Here is a 27,954-nt window from a genome sequence, read left to right on the forward strand (position 1 = left end):
CGCGCCGGACGGTCGCTCTACCTAAGGAAGAACTTTTCCTCTGAACTTGCTCTCTGTCACGCGCCGAACGGTCCCTCCGCCAATCAGGGCTCTGTATGAGGCTCGCCGCATTCCAGACTGCCGGCTCGTGTTACGCATGTGATCACAGGATCCAATGAGAACAGAGCACAGTAAAGCGGCCTTAGTTGTCCGTGGCCGCCATATTGGTTACGGGCAGGGCGTCAGCGCCAATAGCTTTAGTCGGCCGGAGACGTACGAGGTGTATGGGAGAGGTCGCAGGCGCTGGAAGTAATTGCCAGGGCCCTTAGTGGCTTCTTACCCGCACCTAGCATGGTGGTTACGTGATGGAGGAACAGTAACCCGGATGTGTGGCCGTTGGGGCGGGCGTTGCGGGGCATGGAGTGGAAGCAGGCGTTGCGGGGCCGGCTGGCCGCCTGCACCGGCCGTGAGTGCGCGGGGAACATGGAGCGAGCGGGAAGCGGGGCGCAGAGGCTGCGGGGTCCCACAGAGAGCGGGCGGGAGCGTCTCTGGCTCTGCCCTAGGCTCGATCCAGCGCGGAGCTAAGGGGCTGTGCTGACAGCCCGGCCCTGCCCTGGAACCAGCCGGTCCCAAGCTGGCTCTGTTCGGGCCCTCAGTGCAGTGAGCGTCCCTGTCACAAACCACCACCGTAGTGGGTGTCTGACCCGCCCCGGTAGGCTGCCTCAGCGGGGGTAGGGGTAAAGCCTGAACGGGGCCTGGAGCCCGATCCCTGCAGATCGGGGTGAGGTCACACAGGTCTCGTTTAGGGTGTGGCATTAGCTAACACGTGCTATCTACCACATCCGAAGGTCTGGTGTAGCCTCGCTGGAGTTCTCTGTGCTCATGAGGGCCCTCAGATGCCTCCAGGACTGCGAGGCTCACACCTGGAACTAGAGCTAAGATTTCTCACAAATAACATTTCAGCCCTTTGCGTTTAAAAAAAGACCCCTCGCTTTGCCACATAAAACATTCCTGCTGAAAATGATGCAACCCGTAGGATGTTTTATGTTACATGTGAGTGACAGAGCATGCCGGATTCCAAGTCCAAGTGCTTTTGGGTCTGCATTGTATGCTGGTAATGTTTTCTTTCCCTCCCCACCACGATATATTGTTAAAGTGTGCACAGTGAAATCGATACCATATCATTGCATGATACAAGCTAAAGAAATGACTTTCAAAAAAACACTTGCCCCCAAGTAGAAAGTAGCTTCAACTATTGTATGAATCCTAGGAACAACAACTTGCAGGCTTGTACAGCCACAGAATCAGTTGTAGAACAATAGTGACAAACCTTTGTTTATATCAAGGACCTCAGTTTGGTTGGCATCTTTGATAGACAAGGAGATATGCCTGTCTAATGCATTCAGGCACATATACCCAGCCCCTTGCTGTGGTATCTTAGTGCCTAATTAGTATACACCTCTACCCCGATATAACACAACCCGATATAATATGAATTCGGATATAACGCGGTAAAGCAGCGCTCGTGGGAGTGGGGGGGCTGCGCACTCCGGCAGATCAAAGCAAGTTCAGTATAATGCGGTTTCACCTATAACAGTAAGATTTTTTGGCTCCCGAGGACAGCGTTATATCGGGGTAGAGATGTATTTCCATACCTTTTGTATGAAGAATAAATGCAAATAAACGTGTAGTAATTTGTACTTTTATTTAGTTGTGACTGAATAAAATGTTGTGCTTTTTATTTCTCATTCACATTACTGAGGACATTGGTATTCTTACAAAAAGAACAGGAGTACTTGTGGCACCTTAGAGACTAACAAATTTATTAGAGCATAAGCTTTCGTGGGCTACAGCCCACTTCTTCGGATGCATATAGAGTGAAACATATTGAGGAGATGTATATACACACATACAGAGGGCATGAACAGGTGCGAGTTGTTCATGCTCTCTGTATGTGTGTATATATATCTCCTCAATATATGTTTCACTCTATATGCATCCGAAGAAGTGGGCTGTAGCCCACGAAAGCTTATGCTCTAATAAATTTGTTAGTCTCTAAGGTGCCACAAGTACTCCTGTTCTTTTTGCGGATACAGACTAACACGGCTGCTACTCTGAAACCTGGTATTCTTACAGTTTTCTTCAAAGATTTTACCACTTTATTAGCAATTACTTAGACATGTCTGGAGATAATTTCTGACACTTTGAACTTTGCTTACAATACTGCATGGGAATGGAGTGGAGCCCCCTTAGTTCTAGTCCAAAAGAAATACAGGTGTAATGTACAGCAATAATTTCTCTTCAATGAATGATCTGAAGAGAGGGAGAATTAGTTCTAGCCCAAAAGACAAGTGGGGGTTGAAGCCAAGTTTTTCATGATAGTTAATCTATAATTTCTACAGATAGTAAATGCAAAAATTATAGATTAAATTAATATAAGTATGTTTTAGCAACTGCTAAGCTTTCATTAGTCTTTAGTTAGATATGTGCAGAAAGTTATGCTAAATGCAAATGTAGAATGTGCACTCTTCCTGTGAGGGGGAAAAAACCACAGGAACCTTGACTTTCACATTATGATGAAACAAACAGGATCTTTCTTCCAAGGGTTTGCAGTAGTATGCAGGGATCGTAGTCCTGAAACCCCAAGGAACTTGTGCATCTGCAGGGAAATTGTGGGAACCTGCACCTACTTTCCCTCATCCAATAGTAGTGCTACTCTTGAGGGAGTCATGTTGCCACAGAGACCTCCCTTGTGAATGCACATTAAGACTCTGAGGTGACTTAGTGCTTGTAGCAGAATTACATTTAAAAAAATAGCACCAGAGAACTTGCTGCTCCCTGCCTTTTCCAGCCACAGCCCTCCTCCACTCAAAGCTTTCCGACCACACGGTGTTAGCAGAGAGGGTCTTCTGCAAGCCTTTGGTGAGCAGACAAACATGATGTACGTCTGCTGTTTTCCAGGCATTTATGCCTTTTACTTTATGCCCTCTGCAGATTATAGTGACATTGGTTGTTTAAAAATGCAATTATATAAAAGCAAAATGGATTTCCTTTAACCCAACACTTTGTTAAAATCAGTCTACCTGGGGGTAAAATGTAAGATATTCTGTTCTGTGTTAAGCAGCTAAAAAAAGTGAACAAGAGCTAAAGGATGAAGAAATGGAGTTGTTTACAAAATACTACATGGAATGGAAAGGAGGAAGAAAAAGCGTTAATACATCCTACATGAATATACCACGGTTTTATTACAGGGTAAGTGGTATATCCAGAGATACTTAAACCTAAGAATATACCACTCAAAGCAGAAAATCTTTACCTCTTTAATACTGGCATTTTAGTAGCAAAAGCTACATTGTGTCAGAATTTGAGAGAGTTGTGTTGTGTTTTTCCCTTCTAGCTGTGGATTTAATGAATCTCATACAGCTGCTGAGGAGGATCTGATTAAGCCATGAAATAGTTTGCTAATGCTGTAGCTAATTGGTTAATTGGGTTAGTCATTGAGCAACATAAAATATATATTTTCTCTGTTTTCAAAACTTGAAAGCCCACTTCCCATCTTTTCCAACCTTTACATGCAATTCATGACCCTGGAATGCCAGTATCATGAAGTCCCTACCCTGTTTCCTGAGCATTTTTACAATAAAAATAGAATGCTCTGTCCTAGACCTTTAAATAATCAGTAAAAACTATTTTTGTCTACTTTTTCACATATGTATCCATTATATAAAATAGTATCTTCTTAAATACAGCATGCTGAGGATTGAAGATGCTCCTACTGAAATATAGATTGCACTGACATCCCATACATCCTCAGGTTCTAGTAAAATCCATGGCACACATCTGAGTGTACTGTTTGGCAAAAGTACTTAATGAAGCAGCAATATGAAATTTACACATTGAAAATGCTTATAAATTCACAGGAACTGTATTAAGGATTTTAGGTTACATTGACCAGGATATTGTTCAGTGTCAGATGTTTGGCAATAGTTGTACCATGCAAAAAATATGAAAAGGTATTTTTATGCATCAATCAAAGTTGGGCTATAAACCAAGAAGTAATAGGAGACAGTGACTTGAGACATTTTGCAGTTATTTGTCTTTCATGAGATCAGAAACTAAGATCTTGCAGTGGTTTTGGCTCCATAGCGAACATAATTCCAGTTCATATTACAAAGTTTATAATATCACTATGGAAATATTTAGGCCATATATAATACACGATAAAAACATACTCCTTCCTTCCGTCCTATTTTTTTGGTAGATTGCATATTGTTACAGATTAGACTGTAAACTCTTTGTAAGACAGAGACTTGTATTCTGAAGTGCTTGTAGAGCACCTACCAAAACAGGACCCTGATCCTGATTGGGGATTAAGGAATGCAATACAAATAATAACATTGTAATATTTTTAGCTACCAGCTGAGGATGAAGTCTTACTGCAGAAATTAAGAGAAGAATCTAGAGCAGTCTTTCTACAGAGAAAAAGTAGAGAGCTGTTAGATAATGAAGAGCTGCAGGTAAGAAGGCACTAAGAATGTATTATTTCTTAATCTAACCATCAGAGGAGTGAAGTTCTGGAACAGCCTTCCAAGGAGAGCAGTGGGGGCAAGAACACTAACTTGCTTCAAGACTCAGCTTGATAAGTTTATGGAGGGGATGGTCTGATGAGATGGCCTACAATTGCATGTAGCTGGTCTGCGACTGCGAGCAGCAAATATCTCCAATGGCTGGTGATGGGACAGAAGATGAGGAGGGCGCTGAGTTACTATAGAGAATTATTTCCCAGTTGTCTGGCTGCTGGGTCTTGCCCACATGCTCAGGGTTTTAACTGATCACCATATCTGGGGTTGGGAAGGAATTTTCCCCTGGGTCAGATTGGCAGAGACCCTGGGGGGTTTTCACCTTCCTCTACAGCATGGGGCACAGGTCACTTACAGGTTTAAACTAGTGTAAATGGTGCATTCTCTGTAACTTTAAGTCTTTAAACCATGATTTGAGGACTTCAGTAACTCAGCCAGAGGTTATGGATCTATTATAGGAGTGGATGGGTGAGGTTCTGTGGCCTGCAACATGCAGGAGGTGAGATTAGGTTATCGTGATGGTCCCTTCTGACCTTAAAGTCTATGAGTCTATTGTTAGGGCTTGTCTTCACTGCAGAGTTAACTTAAGCTCTTACCTCAAGTGTTGCCCCTATCCTGGCTCCTGCCCACCCACAAAACCTCTCACCTGAGTGTGGTGGTGCTTTACACCCCAGATAGTTGGCCCATCTTGGGGTGTGAGCTAAAGCTTAAGTGCTGTTTACACATGGGCTGCTAGCCTGCCAGTTTTGTAGTGTGAACGCAGGTTAAATCACTCAAGTGCTGATAGTCCTCCAATGCCTTCCCACAATTCCCCCTGAATAGCCAGGACAGACAAGTTCTCCCACAATTCACCAGGGGTGCTGGAGCAATAATGGGGGTGCTGAGAGTCATTGAACCAAACTGTAAACCCTCTATATGATAGAAACTTCTTCAAGCTAGGGGGTGCAGGAGCACCCCCTAGTTCCAGTACCTATGCAATTCACTGAGAAAGAATCAAAGAACAGCTTAACTTACTGGGTACAAAGAACCATGGGCTATGGCCCCCCAAATGATACACACAGATGAGTAGAGTACCAGTATGGATGCAGTTGGGTGGACACATTCAACTATAGGTTTGCAATGTGGCGGCTTGCACCTGAGCTAGGCCAACCTGGGTGCTCAAAGCTGAGTGCCAGTCGCCCAAATTAACTCTGCATTGAAGACATACTCTTAGATATGAGTACGGCTACGATTTAGTCACTGGTATTTTTAGTAAAAGTCATGGGCAGGTCACGGGCAATAAACAAAAATTCACAGCCCTTGACCTGTCCATGACTTATACCAAAAATGCATGTGATTAAATCTTGGCCGGGGGGAGGGGGAGGGTTCCGGGGGCACTGCTGGGGAGGGGCATCGGGGGGGAGGGAGCCGGGGCCAGTGGCACCAGGGGCCACGGACCGTGGCTGCTCCGTCCACCCCAGGACCACTGCCGGGGTCTGCTGGAGCAGTGGCTGCTGTGGCTGTCCCCGGGACCACCTGAGCAGCTGGCCCTGGGGTCAGCCACACTGGCCCCTGCAGAAGTCATGGAGGTCGCAGAAAGTCACCAAATCCGTGTCTTCCGTGACATCCGTGTCAGACACAGAGCCCTAGATATGAGTAACCTGTTTGAGCACGTTAACATTTGTTATGTGATATTTCCCTAACCAAATCTAAATCCCTTTTAAGAATTTGTGGTTTCTGCTGGACAAACATCAGACACCACCTATGATTGGGGAGGAAGCAATGATCAATTATGAGAGCTTCTTGAAAGTTGGTGAGAAAGCTGGACCCAAGTGCAAGTAAGGCTCCTTTATCTAGTGCATGCTTACTAAAGCTAAACAGCTATTTAAGATCATAATACTATTTAACTATCTAACTATTTAAAGTTATAATAGGAAGTTTAACTAAGGGTGAGCAAATGGTATTATATAAGAAAATTATCACTGGACTCTTCAATTTGCACCCCTGCAAAAAAGTTAATGTCAGACATGGTAGGATCCTTTTGATTGAGATGCCCCAGTAAATCCTGTTTCATTTTAATTAAGAGGAAGTTCTTATGAACAGAAATACCATTCTAATAGTAATGCTACTGTCCAGGAAACCGCAGAGCTCATGTGGCTGGGAAGAAGCACTATCTACACTAACGGATGGACTGATCCTCTCCAGTGTCAGAGGCCTCTTTTATACACCCAGCATAGCAGCCCAGTTAGTTTGTTTGATTTGGCAGAAGCAAATTAATAGTCAAGAACAGGTTGTAGTCAGGCAGGTCATACAGTTTCTTCATACATCATCCTAGTTAAGGAGACTTGGAAGCTGCTAAAAGGGTAAATAGATTTAACCAGAATTGAAATACACAAAAGACCATTAAATCATCAGAAGGCATCTCCACTAAGCAGCAGTTGATGCTGTTCATTATTGAACTTAAATCTGAGCTGTCCTAGTTAAGTGGTGCATAGTTTACTTTCTATAAATAGAAACAAAGCGTTTGATATTATAATGTGGGAAACTACTCTTGAAACCAATGAGGAAAATTGGACAGGGAGCGACTGCAGTATCAGGACATTACATTTTATATTTTGTTTTTGTTGTAGAAAACCAGGCAGCTCTGAAAATTCAGGTTAATTTTCTGATCTCTTATATCCATTGTATGTCACTGCGCATCTCTCTTAAAATCTCTTACTTTACTTGTGCAATTCATTCATGTTACAGATTTTCTGAGGCACCTGGATAGCATGCCTGAGATTAAGATCTGGCCTAGTGTCTTCTATTCTTTTTATCCATTTCCAGAAAAATAACATATCCTATCCTGTCATGAAATAATATTCAGAGGAATGTTAGTTGTTTTATATACTGTAGCTGGATCAACCAGTCAACTTGATGTCATTATATTAGGTTTGCACAGTCTGAGGCTTGGTCTACAGTAAAAAGTTAGATCAACCCAGCTACGCCACTCAGGGGTATGCAAAATCCACACCCTTGAGCGACCTAGTTAAGCCGACCTAACCCCTGGTGTAGACGGCACTAGGTTGATGGAAGAATTCATTCTATAGGTAGTGTCTAGATTGTCGCATTTCAAGCCCTTAGTGTCGACAAACCCTTAGTGTTGTCATTCTTGTGTTTCATAGGCAGTTCTTTACAGCGAAAGTCTTTGCTAAATTACTCCACAATGATCCCTATGGAAGGATATCTATCATGCAGTTCTTCAATTATGTGATGAGAAAAGGTGAGTAGATATTTCTTCTGTGATATTGAATATTATTTTATTTTCAGGCGTATTTAAGTTATATTATATTCCTAGTGTATGGCCCTTCACCTGTTGAAGTCTAACAGGACACTTGCAGTTCTCTTCAACAGGAGCAATATCTGGCCCTTAGGTTACAAATCCTATTTTCGTGTTCCACCTTTTTTTCCTGAGTATTGTTTTATAGGAAAAAAGATTCAAACTCCTGAAATATCAATGGCAGGTTCCTTATGGCTTTGAAATAAAGCTTTTGAAAGTCATCTGCCTTCCTGCTTACTCACACCTTGACTTCCTGCTAAGACTGTTCCAAGCTACTGTTGCAGATTTGACACCACACAAGGAAAAGTAGTGAACGGGTAACTATTTAAGATGCCTTATGCTCTTCTTTAAGCAACCGAGGGCTTGTACACATTACCACGTATGTCAGTATAACTTATGTCGCTCCAGGGTGTGAATAAGCCACTAACCTAAGCGCCAGTGTGGACAGAGATGTGTCAGCTTCTCTCACCAATATAGCTACCACCTCTTGTGGAGGTGGTTTTGTGATGAGAGGTCTCTCCTGTTGGCATAGGGCGTCTTCACCAGACGTGCCACAGTGGCGCAGCTGCATCAGTGCAGCTGTGTTGCTGTAGCGCTTCTAGAGTAGACCAGCCCTGAGTTCCACAACAAGCTTTTTTTGTTAGTTTTGGGTTTCTTCCATTACACACTTAGGTGTAAGCAGGTTGTCTGTGGCAACCCTCTTGTGAATAGATCAGTTCACATCTCTCTGAGCTATTGTGTCAAACTATATTCTTCTCCAGGGAATGTTCTGATTAATCTGAAAATGTCTTATTAAGAAGAATGAACCCTTCACACCTCTGTACTCCTATGCTGCAGAAGATTGTGCAGAGCCCCTTCCCCCTACATTAGTCCCCAGAGTGGAATCTGGAGCTTCCCTCCACTCTGCCTTACTGCTTCCAGCTGGTAGATGTGCTTCTCACAGCCCATCAGTTACAACTTTCCTTTCTCCCCATACCTTCCCAGCCCTACTGAGAGCATGGAGGAGCCAGGGGGAGGGCAGAAGTGGTATCTGAATAGTAGTGAGGTGTTCCCAGGAAGCCTCCTTGTGCCCCTGAATCATACCTTCCTTACTAACACCACTTCCTCAAAAACCAAGAGAAATTCACTGCCCAAAAACTTGGTTTACACAGAGTTAAGGTTGACCTGCAGAAGCTTGTATCCTTTCAGAACATCAAATGCACCTATACTTAAACCTCTGCAAACCAGGAAACACAGAGTTCAAGCACACACCAGTTCTACCCTGCACTCTTAACTCTGCCCACTTTGAGTGATATCCCTGTGATATGTCCCTTCCGGGGTGCCACCTGGAACTGGGGTACAGCTGAGCCCTCTGTTCTACCAATCTGGGTTCCCTCTCACACTGTGACGTTGTGACAAGCTGCAAAGCACTCCAAGCTTGCGCTCATACCAACATCCACAGGCAGGGATCACACCCAGCTGTGTTCATGGATGCTCTGCCAGTCACTGCGTGAACCAACAATAGATAGGCTCCAGCCAAAATACCCGCAGCTCCCCAGCCTAGGAACCTGGATCTGTACCATCCTGCCCTGGTCAAAACTTGACCAGTATGAATTTATTACCTAGTCCGCCCTTCCCTCAATGTGAAGAGGACGATGCACATACCCTTGTTAACTGAGCTGAGATTTTTCCCCAAACCCTTCACTCAAAACCACACTGGTTAAGATAAAACATAAAACAGATTTATTAACTACAGAAAGATAGATTTTAAGTGATAGCAAACAGATGAAAGTCAATTACCATAAGAAATCAAACAAAACTGCAATCTAAGCCTAATGTAATAGTTAGGATTTGAATCAAGCAGTGTCTCACTCAGTTAGATAGTACAATCAGGTTAGCTTTTGCATACACAGGCAGGCTTCCTTCTTTCCTGCCTGGGACTAGCACTCTCGCCCCTCACCCCCAGTTCAGTCTTTTTTCCTCCAGTACTTTCAGGTGTTGTGTTGTAGGGAGATTGAAGCCAAGTTTTATATCTTCTTCCAACTTGCTGGAAAGCTCTTTTGCTGTGACCTGGGTCAAACAGTTCCCATTGTGTAGTGCTATGTCTGAGAGGTTTCTATTGTACGCAGTTCCTGGGGTAATCCATGTGCTTGTGTGTATTTCCTCAATAAGCAATCAACATTGTTTGGCCTTTTTATTGTTGTACCTGAAAGTCTGCTTATGGGTGTTTTCAACCTCACAACATGTTTCAGTAGCACATATATAGCCAAACTTCATAACTTCACATACAATGATAGTGCTTACAATCCAATGAGATATTGATGTCTAGCAGATCAGGACTTTTAGAATGATATTCACAAGGCATACTTTGTACAAAACATATCATAATTATATGCAGTGGTGAATATGGGGGTGCCAGGGTGTCACAAGCCCAACCTGCCCCTGACAAGTGACATAGCACTCTATTCTGCTAGATGATATGGAGTACTGGTGGAGACAAAGCACATAGGTACAGTAGGAGAAAATGTCAAACCATGTCCTCACTAAGGCAAAAGTTGTGTTTACGTTGGGCTTAGTGAACATGAGCTGCCTCAGCCTGGCCTATACTCACCCACTCCACCTATCCTGCACAGACTACCCCAATTTTGCCAAATGATAGCATCCCTTGTCCTAAGGATTCCTGGTGGAATATGTCCTACTCTTATCCCTGTCCTGTAGTGCGCTATCATGGATACTATCATACTACTACAAATTCCCACGTCAAGATTGAACTGTGTTGCTCCACTCTTTGAACAACCCACATAACTCAGTGCAAAAACGAGGGCTCCACATAGGTGTAGATGCACCTCTCCATATATTGTGGTGTGGGCTATTGCAACTTGCTAGAAGTAATCCCTGCACCAGTTTCTAAAGGGGACGTCTATACTGCATCAGGGAGGTGTAATTTCCAGCTTAGGTAGGCAAACACACAATAGCTCTGCTCAAGCTAGAAGTAGCAGTGTGGCCTGAGCGGCTAGCCATGAAGAAGGACCTTGGATAGGATTGTACTCAGGTATTGTAGGATTGTAGCCATGAGGAAGGACCTAGGACCTTGGCTAGGATTGTACTCAGGTAGCTAGCCCAAATCACTCTGCCTGTGCCGCCCCAGCCACAATGCTAGTTTTAGGTGCTGGCTCGAGCAGAATGCACGCATGTCTACTCAAGATGGGAATTACAACCCCAGCTGCTGGGTTGGTATACCCTAACAGTAACAGTAAAGGGCCATTGAAGTACATACTCCTGGGGGAATTTTGTGCTACTGCACATGCACAAAATTCATGCCCCCACGGATTTCTTTGCTTCCTTGCAGAAAAATGATTTCTGATGGTGAAGCAAAGAGAAGCTGCAAAAGTGGTCACACACCCCTCCCCCGCAGCGTAGGTGTGGCGTTTTGGGTGCCTGGAGCAGCCAGCAGGGAGGTAAATCACTGGGGGTGGCTGGGGACGCACTGGCCAATGGCTTCTACCCTGCATCATGCTCATCTCTAGTCCCAGCCAGGCTGGAGGTCGGGGAGGACGGGACTTCCTCTTCCCTTGCAAGGAGCTGCCACGGCCGGGTCAGGAAGCTGCTTCCCCTTGCACAACCCCTGTGCATCCAGACCCCCCCCCCCCATATACCCAGATACCCTCCCTGAACCTCAACCCCTGCACCTAGACCATCCCCTGCTGAATCCCCTGCACTCAAACCCCCACTTCAACGAGCCCCATCCCCCTACACCACCCTGATAAGCTCCCTGCACCCTCCCCCCACTGAGCCCCAACCAGTTGCTCCTGGACCCCCCCACTGAGCCCCCACACCAAGCCCCATCCCCCACATCCTGACTTCCCATGCTGAGCCCCAACCACCTTCACCTGGACCCCCCTGCAGAGTCCCATTCCCACTGCACCTGGAACCCCCCAACGAGCCCCTGTGCATCCAGATCCACCCTGCATCCCCCACACCAGGCTGCCCATACCCAGATTGCCCCACATAGAAGCCTCTCACCCCACACCTGGATCCCCCCACACTAAGCCCCTCCACACTTAGATCCTTTCGGGCTGAGCCTGCTTGCCCCACACCCAGATTGGGGGCTAGGGTTGGGTGTGCGCGTTCAAGACTCTGTCTCTCTCACTTGCTATCTTGGTTTGCATGGCACAGAGGGGCATGACCCTGGGGTATTTCTGGGGCAGGCCCGGCCCTTGCACTCTGTCAGGGTCAGGTGCAGCCTCACTGCCAAGTCCGTGTCCCCAGGGGGGTGGGGCTGCAGGATGATCTCCCACCTCCGTGCAGCCAGTGGCCTGTGCTCCCCACTGCCATGCTGGAGCCTCCACATATATTTATTGACAAAATATGCAGAATGTTGCAGAATTTTAAAATATTGTGTGCAGAATTTTTATTTTTTTTGGTGCAGAATTTTTAATTTTTTGGCACAGAATTCCCTCAGGAGTAGTAAGTACATGCCAATAAATTAGAGAATACAATTCCATGGGACACAACACACCACATAAAATGGCACAATTACTTAGTCATTCCTCATAGTTGCATGTGGGGCAACCTTGGCTGAAACATACTTACAGTATATCCCCAGTGACGCTTGTTAACTCTGGGTGGTAGGGTAAAGATTGTGGGGCAGGATTGGTATGTATCTTAAATCTGTAATTCCTGGTTTTCAGAGGATTAAGTATAGGTGCATTTGACATTCTGAAAGGGTACAAGAGACTGTCAGTCAACTTTAACTCTGTTAACTAAGTATTCTTTGCCCCAAAAAAGGAACCTGTATCATGATTCTAAATCCTTTTTTACAGTATGGCTTCACCAGACAAGAATAGGCCTCAGTTTATATGATGTGGCAGGACAGGGTTACCTCAGAGAATCGGTAAGTACTGCCCACTCAGTAAATTTAATGTACTTTATCCTGGGTAGCTTAAATCAACAGAGAGGATAAAGGTGACTTGTACTTTAATGTTTCTCCATTAGAGTAAGATCTCAATAGTCCAGACATCTTGGGTGACACCAGATTTGTTTGGATAAAGAGGAGCTTATACAGAGTAATAGAGATTTAATAGCAAGAGAATCGCTAGTTTGGGAGACATACTGGTAATTCCTTAGGGAGATTTCAATACTAAGATTTCAGATAATTGATATTCTATTATATTTATTGATAAAGAGATGATGTAAAAGACTGGTGCTAAAGATGCTCTTCAGATTATTTTATCTTTACACATGTAGCAGTCTTAAAAAATAAAATAAAATCTATGATCGAATATTAAGCAAAAAGAACATCCAGATCCCACAATTGTGCACTGGCATTCAGCAAAGATTCGATTTACCACATATTCACATGTATTTCTCCTTCCCCCCTGTTTTACTAATGAAACAGTGCCAGTCATAATGCCAGGTGTGCATTTTACATGGTGTTCATCTTGAAGAAACAACCTCAAGTGTACAGAAATCTTTGTTTCATCATATGAGGGAGCACTGTCTCAGCACCCTCTATTCTTCCTGTTGCTCCTGGTGTCTTTTAATTTTGACACCAAAAAAACTGCTGCTGTGCAGTCATATGCTCTTCTCCTGTCACTTTTACTGGCAATGGTATAAGCCATCTGAATAGAGGTTTTAATTAGTCTCTAATTATTCAAGATACCATCTGATTTACTAGGTGCAGTAAATTTCTGAAATTTGTAGAGGAAGAGATCATCATTAGTCAAACTCGGGTTTAAAAATTTGAAGAAAGGGAGAGGTTTTAGGTGATTAAATAACTCAAGCAGTACAGTGACATTGCAGGATAATATTTTCAACAAATAAAACTTGTAAAGCAAAAGAATAATTTAAACAATTAATTTAAATTGAACAATGGCAATGTTTATAATCTCAAAGCATATTTTCTTTCCTTTTTTAATTTTGCAGGATTTAGAAAATTATATTTTGGAACTTATCCCTACTTTGCCACAGTTGGATGGTTTAGAAAAATCATTTTACTCGTTCTATGTCTGCACTGCGGTTAGAAAGTTCTTCTTCTTTTTAGACCCTCTCAGAACAGGTAAACTTATGTTTGAGAGTTTGAAAACATATGTGGAAATGTTTTTACTTTTAAAATATGAATATTGAAGTTGTTTCTATCTTCATAACATAGTACAAATATTTTCATAGGCCCCAATCTTGCAATCGGATCTGTGTGGACTGAACTCTACTGAAGACTGTGGGGTTCTGCATAGGTTTAATGGTGTGTCTGCACAGATCAGATTGCAGGATCAGAGTCAGAATGAGTCCTAATGAAATACCACCTCAGAGTTGTACTCCAGAGTATTTGCTTAGAAATTAAAAATAATATGTTGGGCCATACTGCTGCAAAAATAAATGAACTAGGATTAGCTTTATATTGATCCCTACTACAGTTAAGTGCAGTACAACAACTACCGCAGTTCTGATGGTATTCTGCCAAGTAATTCTTCTCATAAAACACAAGCCAGAGATCTTTCTGTCAATCTGATATACTCTCGTTAGTTGGATTTTTGAGTATCTCTGGCCTAATCTACACTAGAAAAGGTTTGTGGTATAGCTATACCAGGAAACCCTCCTAGTGTAGACAGAGCTTCCACCATCAAAAGAGTGCTTTTGCTGGTATAGCTTATACCAGTTCCCTGAATGAAATAAGCTGTTTTGGCATGTTTTGCCACTATAACTACGCCTACATATTAGGCCTTTTGCCAGTATAAAAAATGTTGTATTAAAGCAAAAAAATCACACCCAACCAATGTTACTATCCTGTTAAAAGTTTTCGGTATAGACCTGGCCTATAACGTTCACAAATGCACAAACACAAGTTGTTTATGTTTCACTTGTGACTTTGTAATAAACACTCATAATTTTGATCCTAACTTCCTGTCTTTAAAATTGTGTAATTCCATAATGATTCCTTTTTGAACTGAGACACAGTTTACAAATGTCAGGCTTTGTACACTATAACAGCTAATTTGTATTTTTTTTTTAAATGACTTGTGTTTGATCCTTAAATTTAACGTTTTAACTTGTGTCTGTGTGATAAGCTTTTTTATTGATTCTCTTTTTGATGGATTAGGAAGCATAATTGATAATAAAAAGTTTGCATTGTTTTTCCTGGTAATCTTTAGGACCCAATCTTGGTAACCTTATTCACTCAGTACCACAAAAGTAAATGGAACCTCTCAAGTGAGTAAGGCCAGGTTGATGTGTAACTAGGTGACCATGTTACATATTTTTTTTTCTTTTCCCGCAGGCAAGATAAAGATACAAGATATTTTAGCTTGCAGCTTTCTGGATGACTTATTGGAGGTAAAAAGCTCTTGACATGTTTTGTTATTTCACTTTGCACTTCCTGAATTCTAACTGGGTGCTTCCTTTTCATTTAGTTAAGGGATGAAGAACTTTCTAAAGAAAGTCAAGAAACAAATTGGTTTTCTGCTCCGTCCGCATTGAGGGTTTATGGTATGTTCCTACATGCACAGTCATTTGTATTCACTAGCTTGCATAATTTAGTCAGAGACTCAGTATTACCTTTCCTCTGTGGTCCCATATCTGTGTAAAACCCCACTGCTTAGATAATCTTCCTCTCTTGCTTCCTCCATTCTTCACTACATCCCTCTCACCTTCTGCATCATGTTCATGTTTTTGGTCCTCAAATTCACTATCCCTTACATCTCTCTACATGCTCCTTAGACTCTTCCCTACCTTCTGTCCTAACTGCTCCCTATGTCTATTCCCACTCTTATCTGTGCATCTCTTCTTTACCCCTGAAACAGCCTCCTCCTTGTGTGCCCTGCATTCCTTCTTTAAAACTACTTTTGCCGCTAAACTTTCTTACATTGTTGCTCTCCATTTCTGTAATGAGGCTTGTTCTAGTCCATGTACCATCTTCATGTGACTTATGCTGTTAGTGCTTTGGGGCAGGGACCTTGTCTTTCTACATTCTGTATATGCTTAGGGTGCACTATAAATATTCTTACGGAGCTAGAACATTGCAATTTAATAACTTTACTTATACATTTAATCCAAAAGAATGTGAAATATGTTAAATGAACTTGACACTTCTGTGTGTTGTCACATTAAAATTTACTTCTTCTATGATGTAGGGAGATTTTATTGTATTTTCAGTCTATTTTCTTCTTCCTAGGCCAGTATTTAAATCTTGACAAAGATCACAATGGTATGCTCAGCAAAGAGGAACTGTCCCGCTATGGAACAGGGACTCTGACCAACATATTTTTAGATCGTGTCTTCCAGGAATGTCTGACTTATGATGGAGAAATGGTAATCATGTATCTCTAGCTTGCACTCCGATTTACACATTCTGTACTAAAACTATGATAGATATATTAGCATAAGCATTATCTTTAAAACAAAGAACAGATTAAAGTAATATGACTATTTTATTTAGTACCTGCTTCTGCAAATAGAACAGAACAGGAGCTTAGAAAATATAATTATCTGATTATTACCAAAAAGCATAATGTGTTATTCCAGTATATTTTTGTAAAAGGAGATGAGGTACCATTGTAACAAACCAAGATAATCCAGTATAAATTTTCCTCTCCAATAACTGAAGGCAGTAATGTTAACTAAATATGGAGAAGCAGGAATGTTTCTGGAATGATTTTGGCTCTTTCTCTTTAAACAAAGAATGAAATCCAAATGGCAAGTAACTGAACAATGTTCATTAGAGAGTTGACCCAGCAGCTAGTTAAATAATAAACCTCACTGTGCAGTTAATGTGAGGCAGAAGACTATGGTGGTTTTGCTGTGTGCCTCCTACAGCTATGAGAGTGAATAGTGAGGAGCCTATAAACTAAAACTAAAGACTTAGGATGGACAAAGACAATCAGTGAAAATGTATGTGTATATTGTTTATCGTGAAACACTTCATTTATAGTGTATCACTGTTCTTTGTGTTTATGTTAAGATGGTTTATAAAATGCAAACTTAGTTAATTGTGAATTCACTCTAGCCGTCTGTGTTCTGGGGCTCCAATTTTAAGCTAAAGTGGATGGGGTTGTGATGAATGCATAGAAATACAGTGTATATGTAACCTATGTAGGTAGCTATAGTTAATTTGTTGTATTGTGGTCAAGAAACCAAAGCAGTGGCACTAACAGAAAAAAGAGAAAGTATGATCCAAATTCTACTATATTTAATGTCTCAACTCAGGGTCTGTTTGGTCCTATAAGTCCTGCAGCATTAGTTACCCTGTTTTGAGAGTCCTGTGTTTTAGGTACATTGGTCATGTGGCCCACTCTCAGCCAATGGCAAGCCTATCAATATTTTAGTGCTATAAACTATTGACTAGAAGTGGAGGAAATTTTTGGAAACTACCTTGTCATATGGTCCCCATCTCAGCCAACTGGACTATGCTTGGCAATATAAGGATGTAATAAACAAGTATTGTTTAAATGTATATAGCCTGTTTCATTTGGATTTCTGGACAGACTCCTTAGTGTACAAATAAAATGTCAGTGAAAAAGTATGGGTATGCTGCCTCAGTAAATCATAGAAACAAACTTCTCCGTTCACTTCAGTGGCAGCAACCATTTTCTGTTTCATGTTGTTGTCTTCCAAAAAAACCTAACGGCTACCCTACAGTGAAATAGCCACCAATTACAATGTTCCTGCTTGCAAAATCAATTTAAAAAGATGACTGTAATAATCATGGTTGTATTTTCTTTTAGGACTATAAGACCTACCTGGACTTTGTGCTTGCATTAGAAAACAGAAAGGAACCTGCAGCTCTACAATATATTTTCAAACTGCTTGATATAGAGAACAAAGGATACCTGAATGTTTTTTCCCTGAATTATTTCTTTAGGGTAAGTCTCTATATGTGTGTTGTTATAGTCTCTGTGCTTCTACTTACAGATCTGCAGGGAATCACTTTAAATTACCTATGCTCACTATGAGGTTTTTGTCAACTTTAAAAAAGATTTAAAATGTTAAAACCCCACATTCTAAAACTTGGAAATAATTCAAAAGGCATTTTCAACATCTTACCTGCATTAGAAACTAAACTGCTTTGATTTAATTTAAATCAATAGAAAATAATTTTGGTGTTCCAACAGTTGAAATTGCCCTATAATGAAGACTTACTTACAAGGTAAAAAAATAAAGACAGCTGTATGGGATGGTCTTAATTTCTTTATACACAGTGTTTCAGTGCCTCAGAGGATCCAAAATGCATTATAAGTAATAGAAAATGCAATGGTAGTTGTGTACAGTCACTTAAGGGCTTTTATATTTAGTGTGCAGATCACAGAATCATAGGACTGGAAGGGACCTCGAGAGGTCATCTAGTCCAGTCCCCTGCACTCATGGCAGGACTAAGTATTATCTCTAGACCATCCCTGACAGGTGTTTGTCTAATTTGCTTTTAAAAATCTCCAATGATGGAGATTCCACAACCTCCCTAGGCAATTTATTCCATTGCTTAACCACCCTGACAATTAGGAAGTTTTTCCTAATGTCCAACCTAAACCTTCCTTGCTGCAATTTAAGCCCATTGCTTCTTATCCTATCCTCAGAGGTTAAGGAGAATAATTTTTCTGCCTCCTCCTTGTAACAACCTTTTATGTACTTAAAAACTGTTATCATGTCCCGTCCGTCGTGTCGTCCCCCCCCCCCCCCCGTCCGTCCCCCCCCGCCTTCTCTTCTCCGGACTAATCAAATCCATTTTTTTCCAATCTTCCCTCCTCGGTCATGTTTTCTAGACCTCTAATCATTTTTGTTACTCTTATCTGGATTTGCTCCAATTTGTCCACATTTTTCCTGAAATGTGGCACCCAGAACTGGACACAATACTCCAGTTGAGGGCTAATCAGCATGGAGTAGAGCAGAAGAATTACTTCTTGTGTCTTGCTTACAACATTCCTGCTAATACATCCCAGAATGATGTTTAGTTTTTTTGCAACAGTGCTCCACTATGACCTCCAGATCCCTTTCTGCAGTACTGTTTTCTATGCAGTCATTTCCCATTGTGTATGTGTGCAACTGATTGTTCCTTCCTAAGTGGAGTACTTTGCATTTGTCCTTATTGAATTTCATCCCATTTACTTCAGACCATTTCTCCAGATCATTTTGAATTTTAATTCTATCCTCCAAAGCACTTGCAACCCCTCCCAGCTTGGTATCGTCCACAAACTTTAAATGTACTCTCTATGCCATTATCTAAATCCTTGATGAAGATATTGAACAGAACCGGACCCAGAAATGATCCCTGCGGGACCCCACTCAGTATGCCCTTCCAGCTTGACTGTGAACCACTGATCACTACTCTCTGGGAATGGTTTTCCAACCAGTTATGCTTCCACCTTATAGTAGTTCCATCTAGGTAGTATTTCCCTAGTTTGTTTATGAGAAGATCGTGCAAGATAGTATCAAAAGCCTTACTAAAGTCAAGGTATATCACATTTACCGCTTCCTCCCTGTCCACAAGGCTTGTCACCCTGTCAAAGAAAGCTATTAGGAGGGCATGAAAATGATCAGGGGGCTGGGGCACATGGCTTACAAGGCGAGACTGAGGGAACTAGGCTTGTTTAGTCTGCAGAAGAGAAGAGTGAGGGGGGATTTGATAGCAGCCTTCAACTACCTGTAAGGGGGTTCCAAAGAGGATGGAGCTCGGCTGTTCTCAGTGGTGGCAGATGACAGAACAAGAAGCAGTGTTGCAGTGGGGGAGGTCTAGGTTGGATATTAGGAAACACTATTTCACTAGAAGGGTGGTGAAGCACTGGAATGGGTTACCTAGGGAGGTGGTGGAATCTCCATCCTTAGAGGTTTTTAAGGCCCCTCTTGACAAAGCCCTGGCTGGGATGATTTAGTTGGTGTTGGTCCTGCTTTGAGCAGGGGGTTGGACTAGATGACCTTCTGAGGTCTCTTCCAACCCTAATCTTCTATGATTAGGTTGGTTTGACACAATTTGTTCTTGACAAATCCATGCTGACTCTTACTTATCACTTTATTATCTTCTGGGTATTTGCAAATTGATTGCTTAATGATTTGCTCCATTATCGTTCAGGGTACTAAAGTTAAACTGACTGGTCTGTAATTCCCCAGGTTGTCCTTATTTCCATTTTTATAGATTGGCAATATATTTGCCCTTTTCAAGTCCTCTGGAATCTCTCCCATCTTCCATGACTTTTCAAAGATAATCGCTAATGGCTCAGATATCTCCTCAGTCAGTTGCTTGAGTATTCTAGGATGTATTTCATCAGGTCCTGGTGACTTGAAGACATCTAACTCATCTAAGTAATTTTTAACTTGTTCTTTCCCTATATTAGCCTCTGATCCTACCTCATTTTCACTGGCATTCACTATGTTAGTCATCCAATCGCTGTTAACCTTTTTGATGAAAACCAAAACAAAAAAGGCATTTAGCACTTCTGCTTTTCCACTTTTTCTGTTATTGTTTTTCCCCCCTCGTTGAGTAATGGGCCTACCTTGTCCTTGGTCTTCCTCTTGCTTCTAATGTATTTGAAGAATGTTTTCTTGTTACCCTTTATGTCTCTAGCTAGTTTAATTTCGTTTTGTGCCTTGGTCTTTCTAATTTTGTCCCTACATACCTGTTATTTGTTTATATTCATCCTTTGTAATTTGACCTAGTTTCCACTTTCTGTAGGACTCTTCTTTGAGTTAGATCATTGAATATGTCCTGGTTAAGCCATCATGGTCTCTTGCCATACTTCCTATCTTTCCTACACAGTGGGATAGTTTGCTCTTGTGCCCTTAATAATGTTGCTTTGAAAAACTGCTAACTCTTGAACTGTTTTTCCCCTTAAACTTGCTTCCCCTGGGATCTGACCTATCAAGTCACTGAGTTTGCTAAAGTCGGCCTTCTTGAAATCCATTATCTTTATTGTACTGTTTTCCCTTCTACCATTCCTTAGAATCATGAACTCTACCATTTCATGATCACTTTCACATAGGCTGCCTTTCACTTTCAAATTCTCTACCAGTTCTTCCCTATTTGTCAAAATCAATCTAGAACAGCCTCTTCCTTAGTAGCTTTCTCCACCTTCTGAAATAAAAAATTGTTTCCAATATATTCCAAGAACTTGTTGGATAATCTGTGCCCTGCTGTATTATTTTCCCAACAGATGCCTGGGTAGTTGAAGTCCCCCATCACTAAGGATACATTTTAGTCACGGGTAGGGTGACCAGACAGCACATGTGAAAAATCAGGACGGGGGTGGGGGGTAATAGGAGCCTATATAAGAAAAAGACCCAAAAATCGGGACTGTCCCTATAAAATTGGGACATCTGGTCACCCTAGTCACGGGTATTTTTAATAAAAGTCATGGACAGGTCACGGGCAGTAAACAAAAATTCACGGCCTGTGACCTGTCCATGACTTGTACTAAAAATACCCCTAACTAAAACTGGGGGAGGGAACTCGGGGGGAACTGCAGGTGCTGGGGAGTGGGGTGTGGGTGCTTGGGGGGTGAGTTGTGGCCTGGGGGAGGGGGAGTGCTGTGGGTGCTGGAGAGGGGGGCGCAACCCAGGGTGTGTGTGCTGTGGGTGCTGGAGGGGGGGCACAGGGGCGAATTGCGGCCCGGGGGATGCCATGGGGTGGGGGGAGGGACAGGGACAACAGGCTCCTTACCTAGCTCCTGGGAAGTGGCGGCCCCAGCTCCCTAACTCCACATGTTGCCTCGGCTCCGCCCCAAGCCCCAGTTCTGCAGTTCCCATTGGCTGGGAACCATGGCCAATGGGAGCTGCGGGGACGGTGCTGTCAGCAGAGGCAGCATGTGGAGCTAGGGCAGCTGAGGGAGGGGCTCTCCCCCCCGCCCCAGGTAAGCAGCAGCCCTGAGCCCCCCCACACCCAAACTCCTGCTGCTGGGAGGGGACAGGGGGCCCCCAAGACTGCCCCAGCAGCAGCCACTGCAACTGACCCAGGGGCTGCCTGAGCTGCTTAGGCAGCTCCTGGGCCAACCACACGGGGCTGCTGCAGAAGTCACGGAATCTGTGATTTCCATGACCTCCGTGACAAACATGGAGCCTTACCCATCACCACCAAGTCATATGCTTTGGATGATTTTGTTAGTTGTCTAAAAATAGCTTTCTCCACCTCTTCTTCTTAGTTAGGTGGTCTGTAGTAGACTCCTACCATGACATCACCCTTGTTTTTTACCCCTTTTATCCTTATCCAGAGACTTTCAACAAGTCTGTCTCCTATTTCCATCTCAACCTCAGTCCAAGTGTATACATTTTTAATATATAAGGCAACACCTCCTCCCTGAGCAAGCTGTACCCTTCTATACCAATATTCCAGTCATGTTTATTATCCCACAAAGTCTCAGTGATGCCAACTGGCAGACTTGTGTTTATTAACTTGCATTTTCAAGCATTTCATTTATTAACATTTCAAGATTGCACACTAATAACTCATTGCACCTTCTAAGGCTCTGTGAATCAAATATTTTTCTCAATATTTAGCTGTGAAGAAGGTTCTCATAGTTAAGCTTCCATTAAAAAACAGTCATTAAAATTACTCTAATTCCAAATTTACTTTTCTGTAACGTTATCTCCCTTTGGCTTGCAACGCTCCCTTCAAACTTTCCATATGGTTGAATCTCCTTGGAAACTTATGCAGTGCCTATATTTGCAGAAAATAGACTGTAAGTAAGAAAAGTTATCAGTTATTTTTGGTGTTGATAGCTTGGGGCTCAATCCTGGCTTTGATTGATGTCAAAGGGAATTATTTGCCTGATCCTGTTCTCAGGCGTAAGATCCTTCTTCAGCAACAATTGTGTCAGATAAAGTTAGAATCACAAATATTTTTAGTTATCTGCACGTGGCATTTTGTACCAAGATACTAAAATCAACTGCATTTCATTGTACTCAAGCCTGCACTATCCAAATCAAGAACAAGTACATATTCATTCAGCTCATTAAGCATTCAGACATAGCTCATAAAGTCTTATTTATAGTCTCATGCCCTTTGCTGTTGTTCAGTAATAAACCTTCTGTCTATTAAACAAAAACCCTTTACTGATAGTGACTTCAATTATATCATTCTGGAAAAGCACGATCTTTCAACAGAAGTCTTCCAAATAAACACTGGAATAGTTTCAAAGCTTTTTCAGTAAGTGCTGTGCTGGTACAGAATCCAGCCTGAGCTGAATTCTATACAGAGCGTGAAACAGGTTCACTTTAGTATTGGCTTGTTGCTGGTGGTTCAGATGGTGCCAGAGAATTGTAATAAAAGAACTTGGTGACAATTTTGTCACAGTTGACAGAAAACCACTTGTAGTAGTTCTTAAATTACATAAAGCATGATTGCCAATTTCACAAGGTAAATCTGCATGAATTGGCGTCCTCACTGTCTGATCCAATGCCTATTGAAATCAATGGAAAGACTCTCCTTGACTTCAGGGGACATTTGAGGAGGCCCTTAAGTTGGACTCCCTCAGCCTATTGGCGCCATGTGTTTTCTGCTGCTAAATACTGTTGGGTTGGTTATCACCATGTTGCATGGCTTCATTTAGTTAACTTACTAAATTTGTTAGTGCGTTGTACAAAGATGCTGACCTTCTCTTCCCAGCTTGTGGTTTAGTTTAGCTACTGCTGTGAATTATTTTAACCAACCAGAATCCAGGTTCCATCTTTCAAAGTAGCTTGCTATAGAAAATAAATACAGAACTCTGTCACAGGCATTGATTGGTCCTTCATCTTCGGATTAGTTTTTCCCCCCTTACTGTACAATTTACATAGGTCCACTCAAATGTTTGGACAGAATTATGTAGTGAATGAAACATGTTGTGCCTCAATTCAAATCTCTCCTATGGCAAGGAATCACTGTCTTTATTCATTGAGTTTCTAAATGTAATAGGTATAGTGCTATCTCAAATTTTCTCTAATAAAAAAAATCTAGAGAATAAAAAGCTGTGTTTTGCTTCAAATTAGCTGTGCTAGGGTTTAGTTCCACGTGATGTTAAGTTCAAATATGTTTTACACTGCAAAATTGCATTTTGTTCAGATTATTCATTTCTTTAATCTGCAAGGTTTCATTTAGTTAATACAGAACCAGTTGTATTTTTTGCTGTGGAATCTAAACATTTAAATCAGCATAATAGTTTACGTAACACCCTTTGTCCCAAAACACTTTACAAACTATATAATCTTTGTACAGTACCACTATAATGCAGTCACCTCTGTAATGGAGGGTGGCAGGCAATTGGGGTACAGCTAGTATTCAGAAATCCTATATAAATACAATAATTTTTATTAGATTGTGTGGTCATCTGCCCCCTTTCTCCATACAGGTGACTCCCTGCCTTTGCAATGTCAGTAATGCCTTTCAATTGTCGGTATCAAACTTTGTATTGATCTTTCTTATCCACAGCAGTAAATCTATTATCTTATGTTTATCAAAGTGGGCTACAGAGAAAAATACTAAGGCCTGTTCTACACTAAGAGTTAAGTCAGCTTGACTATGTTGCTCAGGAAAAATCCACATCCCTGAGTGGCATAGTTAAGCAAACCTGAGCCCCAATGTAGGCAATGCTAAGTCAATGGAAGAATTCTTCTGTTGACTTAGCTACTGCCTCTTGGGAAGATGGATCACCTATGCTGAAGGGAGAACCTTTGCTGTCAGCATAGATAGTGTCTACACTGAAAGCACTATAGCAGCCCAGCTGCAGCTCTAGCATTTCAAACGTGGACAAGTCCTAAGTGTGCTCTTACCAGGTCACTAGCAGTGTGGCAATTTGTGCAGGACCAAATTAAGGCAATCTGGGGCCTTTGGGTATACCCCCACTTGGGGCCCCTGTGATCCTGCCTCAGCCATGTCCCTCATTTGCGTGGTAGGTGCTTTTATAGCTAAAATGAATGGGGCACTTCACACTTTTAGGCTGTCTGCAGACTAAGGCAGGCCTCAATTACACTTGGGTCACATTTTCAAGCTGTTTGTTGCATCTGTGAGGGTTAGAAACTATTTTTTTTCACTGAAAGTTAAGATTGAGCTCAACATGTCACTCCAGAAGCTGAGGGCCCAGGCATATAGAGTATGTTTATACGGGAGCTGGGAGCATGCCTCCCTGTCCTGGTGAACAGACTTGCACTAGCTCTGCTTGAACTAGCACACTAAAAATAGCAGTGTGGATGTCGTGGCACAGGCTACCAACCCAGCGTTAGGTGGGCTGGTACTTGTTGAGTGGCTAGCCTATGCTGCCACCTGTGTCGCAATGGCCACAATTCTATTTTTAGCACAGTAGCTCAGACAGAGCTAGTGTCATAAACATACAGCTAAGGGTAGCATAAAATCCCTCCTTTACCTGTAAGGGGTTAAGAAGCTCAAATAACATGGTTGGCACCTGACCAAAAGGACCAATAAGGGGAGAAGCTACTTTCAAATCTAAGGGGGAAGGTTTCTGCTGTGTGTGGTTCTCTCCGAGACAAAGGGAGAGACCAAGCAAGTAATCCAGCTCCTACTGAAATGATACAGCTAATATTACAGAAATAGTAAGTAATAGCAAGGAAATGCGTTAATTATCTTTTGGTTTAGCTTGTGAATTTTCCCTGTGCTAAGAGGGAGGTTTATCCCTCTTTTTGTAACTTTGAAGTTTTGCCTAGAGGGGAACCCTCTGTGTTTTAAATCTAATTACCCTGTAAAATTACCTTCCATCCTGATTTTACAGAGGTGCTTTTTACTTTTTTTCTTTATACTAAAGTTCTGTTTTTTTAAGAACCTAAAAATCCAAGGGTCTGGTCTGTGCTCACCTTGTTTACCTATCTGGTTGGTAGATTATTCTCAAGCCTCCCCAGGAAAGGGGGTGAAGGGACTTGGGGGGATATTTTGGGGAAACAGTGACTCCAAATGGTCCTTTTCCTGAATCCTTGTCTAACTCACTTGGTGGTAGCAGCAGTACTCATCCAAGGACAAGGAAGAATTTGTGCCTTGGGGAAGTTTTTAACCTAAAATGGTAGGAATAAGCTTAGGGGGTCTTTCATGCGGGTCCCCACATCTGTACCCCAGAGTTCAGAGTGGGGAGGGAACCCTGACAGCTAGCATATGTCTATTTATCCAGTTGCATTTCTCCTGCTGTGCACTCTGCCAGTCGCAGTGTAGACGTACCCATAGTGATTGACCTTAATCCAGTCCTGCCTTTGTGGATAATTTAATTCCAGTTGCTTTCATCGTTTGGATTGCTCACTCTATTCATGGAAGGAAGGATGGGTTGCAGCCACTACCACTACGGTTAACATCTCTTTCTTTAAATATGTAGTGTAGCTGTGTCTGTCCCCGGATATTAGAGAGTAAAGGTGAGTGAAGTAATATTTTTTATTGGACCAACTTCTGTTGGAGAGAGAGAGAAGCTTTTGACCTGAAGGAGAGCTCTGTGTGGCTCGAAAGCTTGTCTCTCTCACCAACAGAAGTTGGTCCAATAAAAGATCTCACCCACTTGTCTCTTTTAGACAATTAAAAATATATTTTTTTTAAATCTAGTACTGAGCAACTGTAGAACACTACATTATCAGTTTTGTTTCTTTGGTTTCTACTGCTCTAACAGCTTTTCTTTTCCTATAGGCTATTCAGGAACAAATGAAAATCCATGGACAAGAACCAGTTTCTTTTCAAGATGTCAAGGTTAGCTTTCCCTGAATATAGAGAGTACCATGTGCGCATAACTGGAATTTTTGAATTAAACAGATTTGAAATTTTACTTGCACAGTATTGTAGCCACTGGGTATTTGTGAGCTGTTAAATCAACTTTGCCATGCTGTAAAAAAATATAACTCGTCAGCAATGTGACCTTGGAAATTCCCCTTCATTCTAGACTAATTATTCTGAAAGCAAAGTTTTTAGTACTCAACTTCTTAGTAAATTTTTTTCTGATGCAAGTACCTACAATAAGCACACACGGAGCCTCACCTTTGGTTTTAGATGCTTGACAATAATTGGAAGTTTATCTTACTTGTAAAGAAATCAAATAGTTCTACCTTGAGAACTGCCAGTAACTAAAAGCATACTACATCTTATTGATACCATTCTAACATAATATTAGCTAGCAGTTCCCTATTTAGTTTCAGAAGCCTTGAAATACTGCAAGTGACACGTTTAATGAAGAGAAAATTCCATAACATTAGGTAGGGATTTGCCTGATTTCTTTGAGTTTTGTTGTTTTTTAAAGTGGCAGGGCTTCATGCTGCCTTTCTGAGCCCACCATACTTCCTCTCTGGCTGAGTAAGACCATTACTAGAGGGGCAGTGTATTCAGCTACCAGCTCTGTACTTAAGATGCAATCTTATTTTAGATCAAAGCTTCATGAGTGAGGGGCACAGACTGCCCAAATGATCATGCTATGGATAAATTAATCACTATTCTGCTTATAAATGTGGCTTTTAATTCTATGGTTTTCCTTTCATAGGATGAAATCTTTGATATGGTGAAGCCCAAGGATCCGTACAAGATCTCCCTTCAAGACTTAATCAACAGTAGCCAAGGAGACACTGTTACCAGCATTCTAATTGATCTGAATGGCTTCTGGACCTATGAGAACAGAGAGGTTCTTGTAGCAAGTGATAATGACAATACTACAGATATTGACGATACATAACAGGAATACATTGTACTCATGGAGATGTGCCTAAATGTGCACAAACTCTGAAGCTGCAGGCCTATTCATTATCCAAATAAGACACTTCCATCTTCCCCCAGATGGGTGGTATTAAAACTTTGTATAGGGGTTGTCAAATTGATAAATGGTGAAGCCAAAATAGCTACAGTGCTATTTAAGAGACAACAGTGGTTTGATTTTAGTAAGCTGAAGAGATTGTTTGGAATCTTTCTTCAACCTACAGTAGCAAGTAACATTTCTCTTTCAACATTTTGTTCTAGGATGTATATTAAAACCTGCAGAATATTAAGGATGGGATTTCCAAAAATGCCCAGTGTTAGCCTGTTTCTGCTAAAGTTAGTAGGAATCTTGGGATTGGTCTAACTCTGCTGTATTTGATGTCAACAGAGAGTTTTTAAACCTGTCACATGTAGTGTTCACTAGCAACTATGTATGCAATGTGTACTGTTTCCTCCCCCCACATTATTCAACTATAGATGAAGGTTTTGTATAAATAAAAATTTGA

The 27,954-nt window shown here is 41.9% G+C and overlaps 1 protein-coding gene across 1 annotated transcript; it reads left to right on the plus strand.

Moving 5' to 3' along the window:
- Positions 1–365: 365 nt before the first annotated feature.
- On the plus strand, positions 366–27,482 carry PPP2R3C (protein phosphatase 2 regulatory subunit B''gamma). Its single transcript, XM_065403835.1, has 13 exons — positions 366–445; positions 3,104–3,231; positions 4,392–4,496; positions 6,264–6,376; positions 7,703–7,800; positions 12,660–12,730; positions 13,762–13,894; positions 15,110–15,165; positions 15,243–15,318; positions 16,004–16,140; positions 17,553–17,690; positions 26,399–26,458; positions 27,240–27,482. Exons 1-13 carry the CDS (start codon positions 397–399, stop codon positions 27,426–27,428), a joined length of 1,353 nt encoding a protein of 450 aa, XP_065259907.1. The 5' UTR covers positions 366–396; the 3' UTR covers positions 27,429–27,482.
- The last annotated feature ends 472 nt before the right edge of the window (positions 27,483–27,954 follow it).

This window comes from Emys orbicularis, chromosome 4 (assembly GCF_028017835.1).
Source record: "Emys orbicularis isolate rEmyOrb1 chromosome 4, rEmyOrb1.hap1, whole genome shotgun sequence".
In the NCBI taxonomy this organism is placed as follows: domain Eukaryota; kingdom Metazoa; phylum Chordata; order Testudines; family Emydidae; genus Emys; species Emys orbicularis.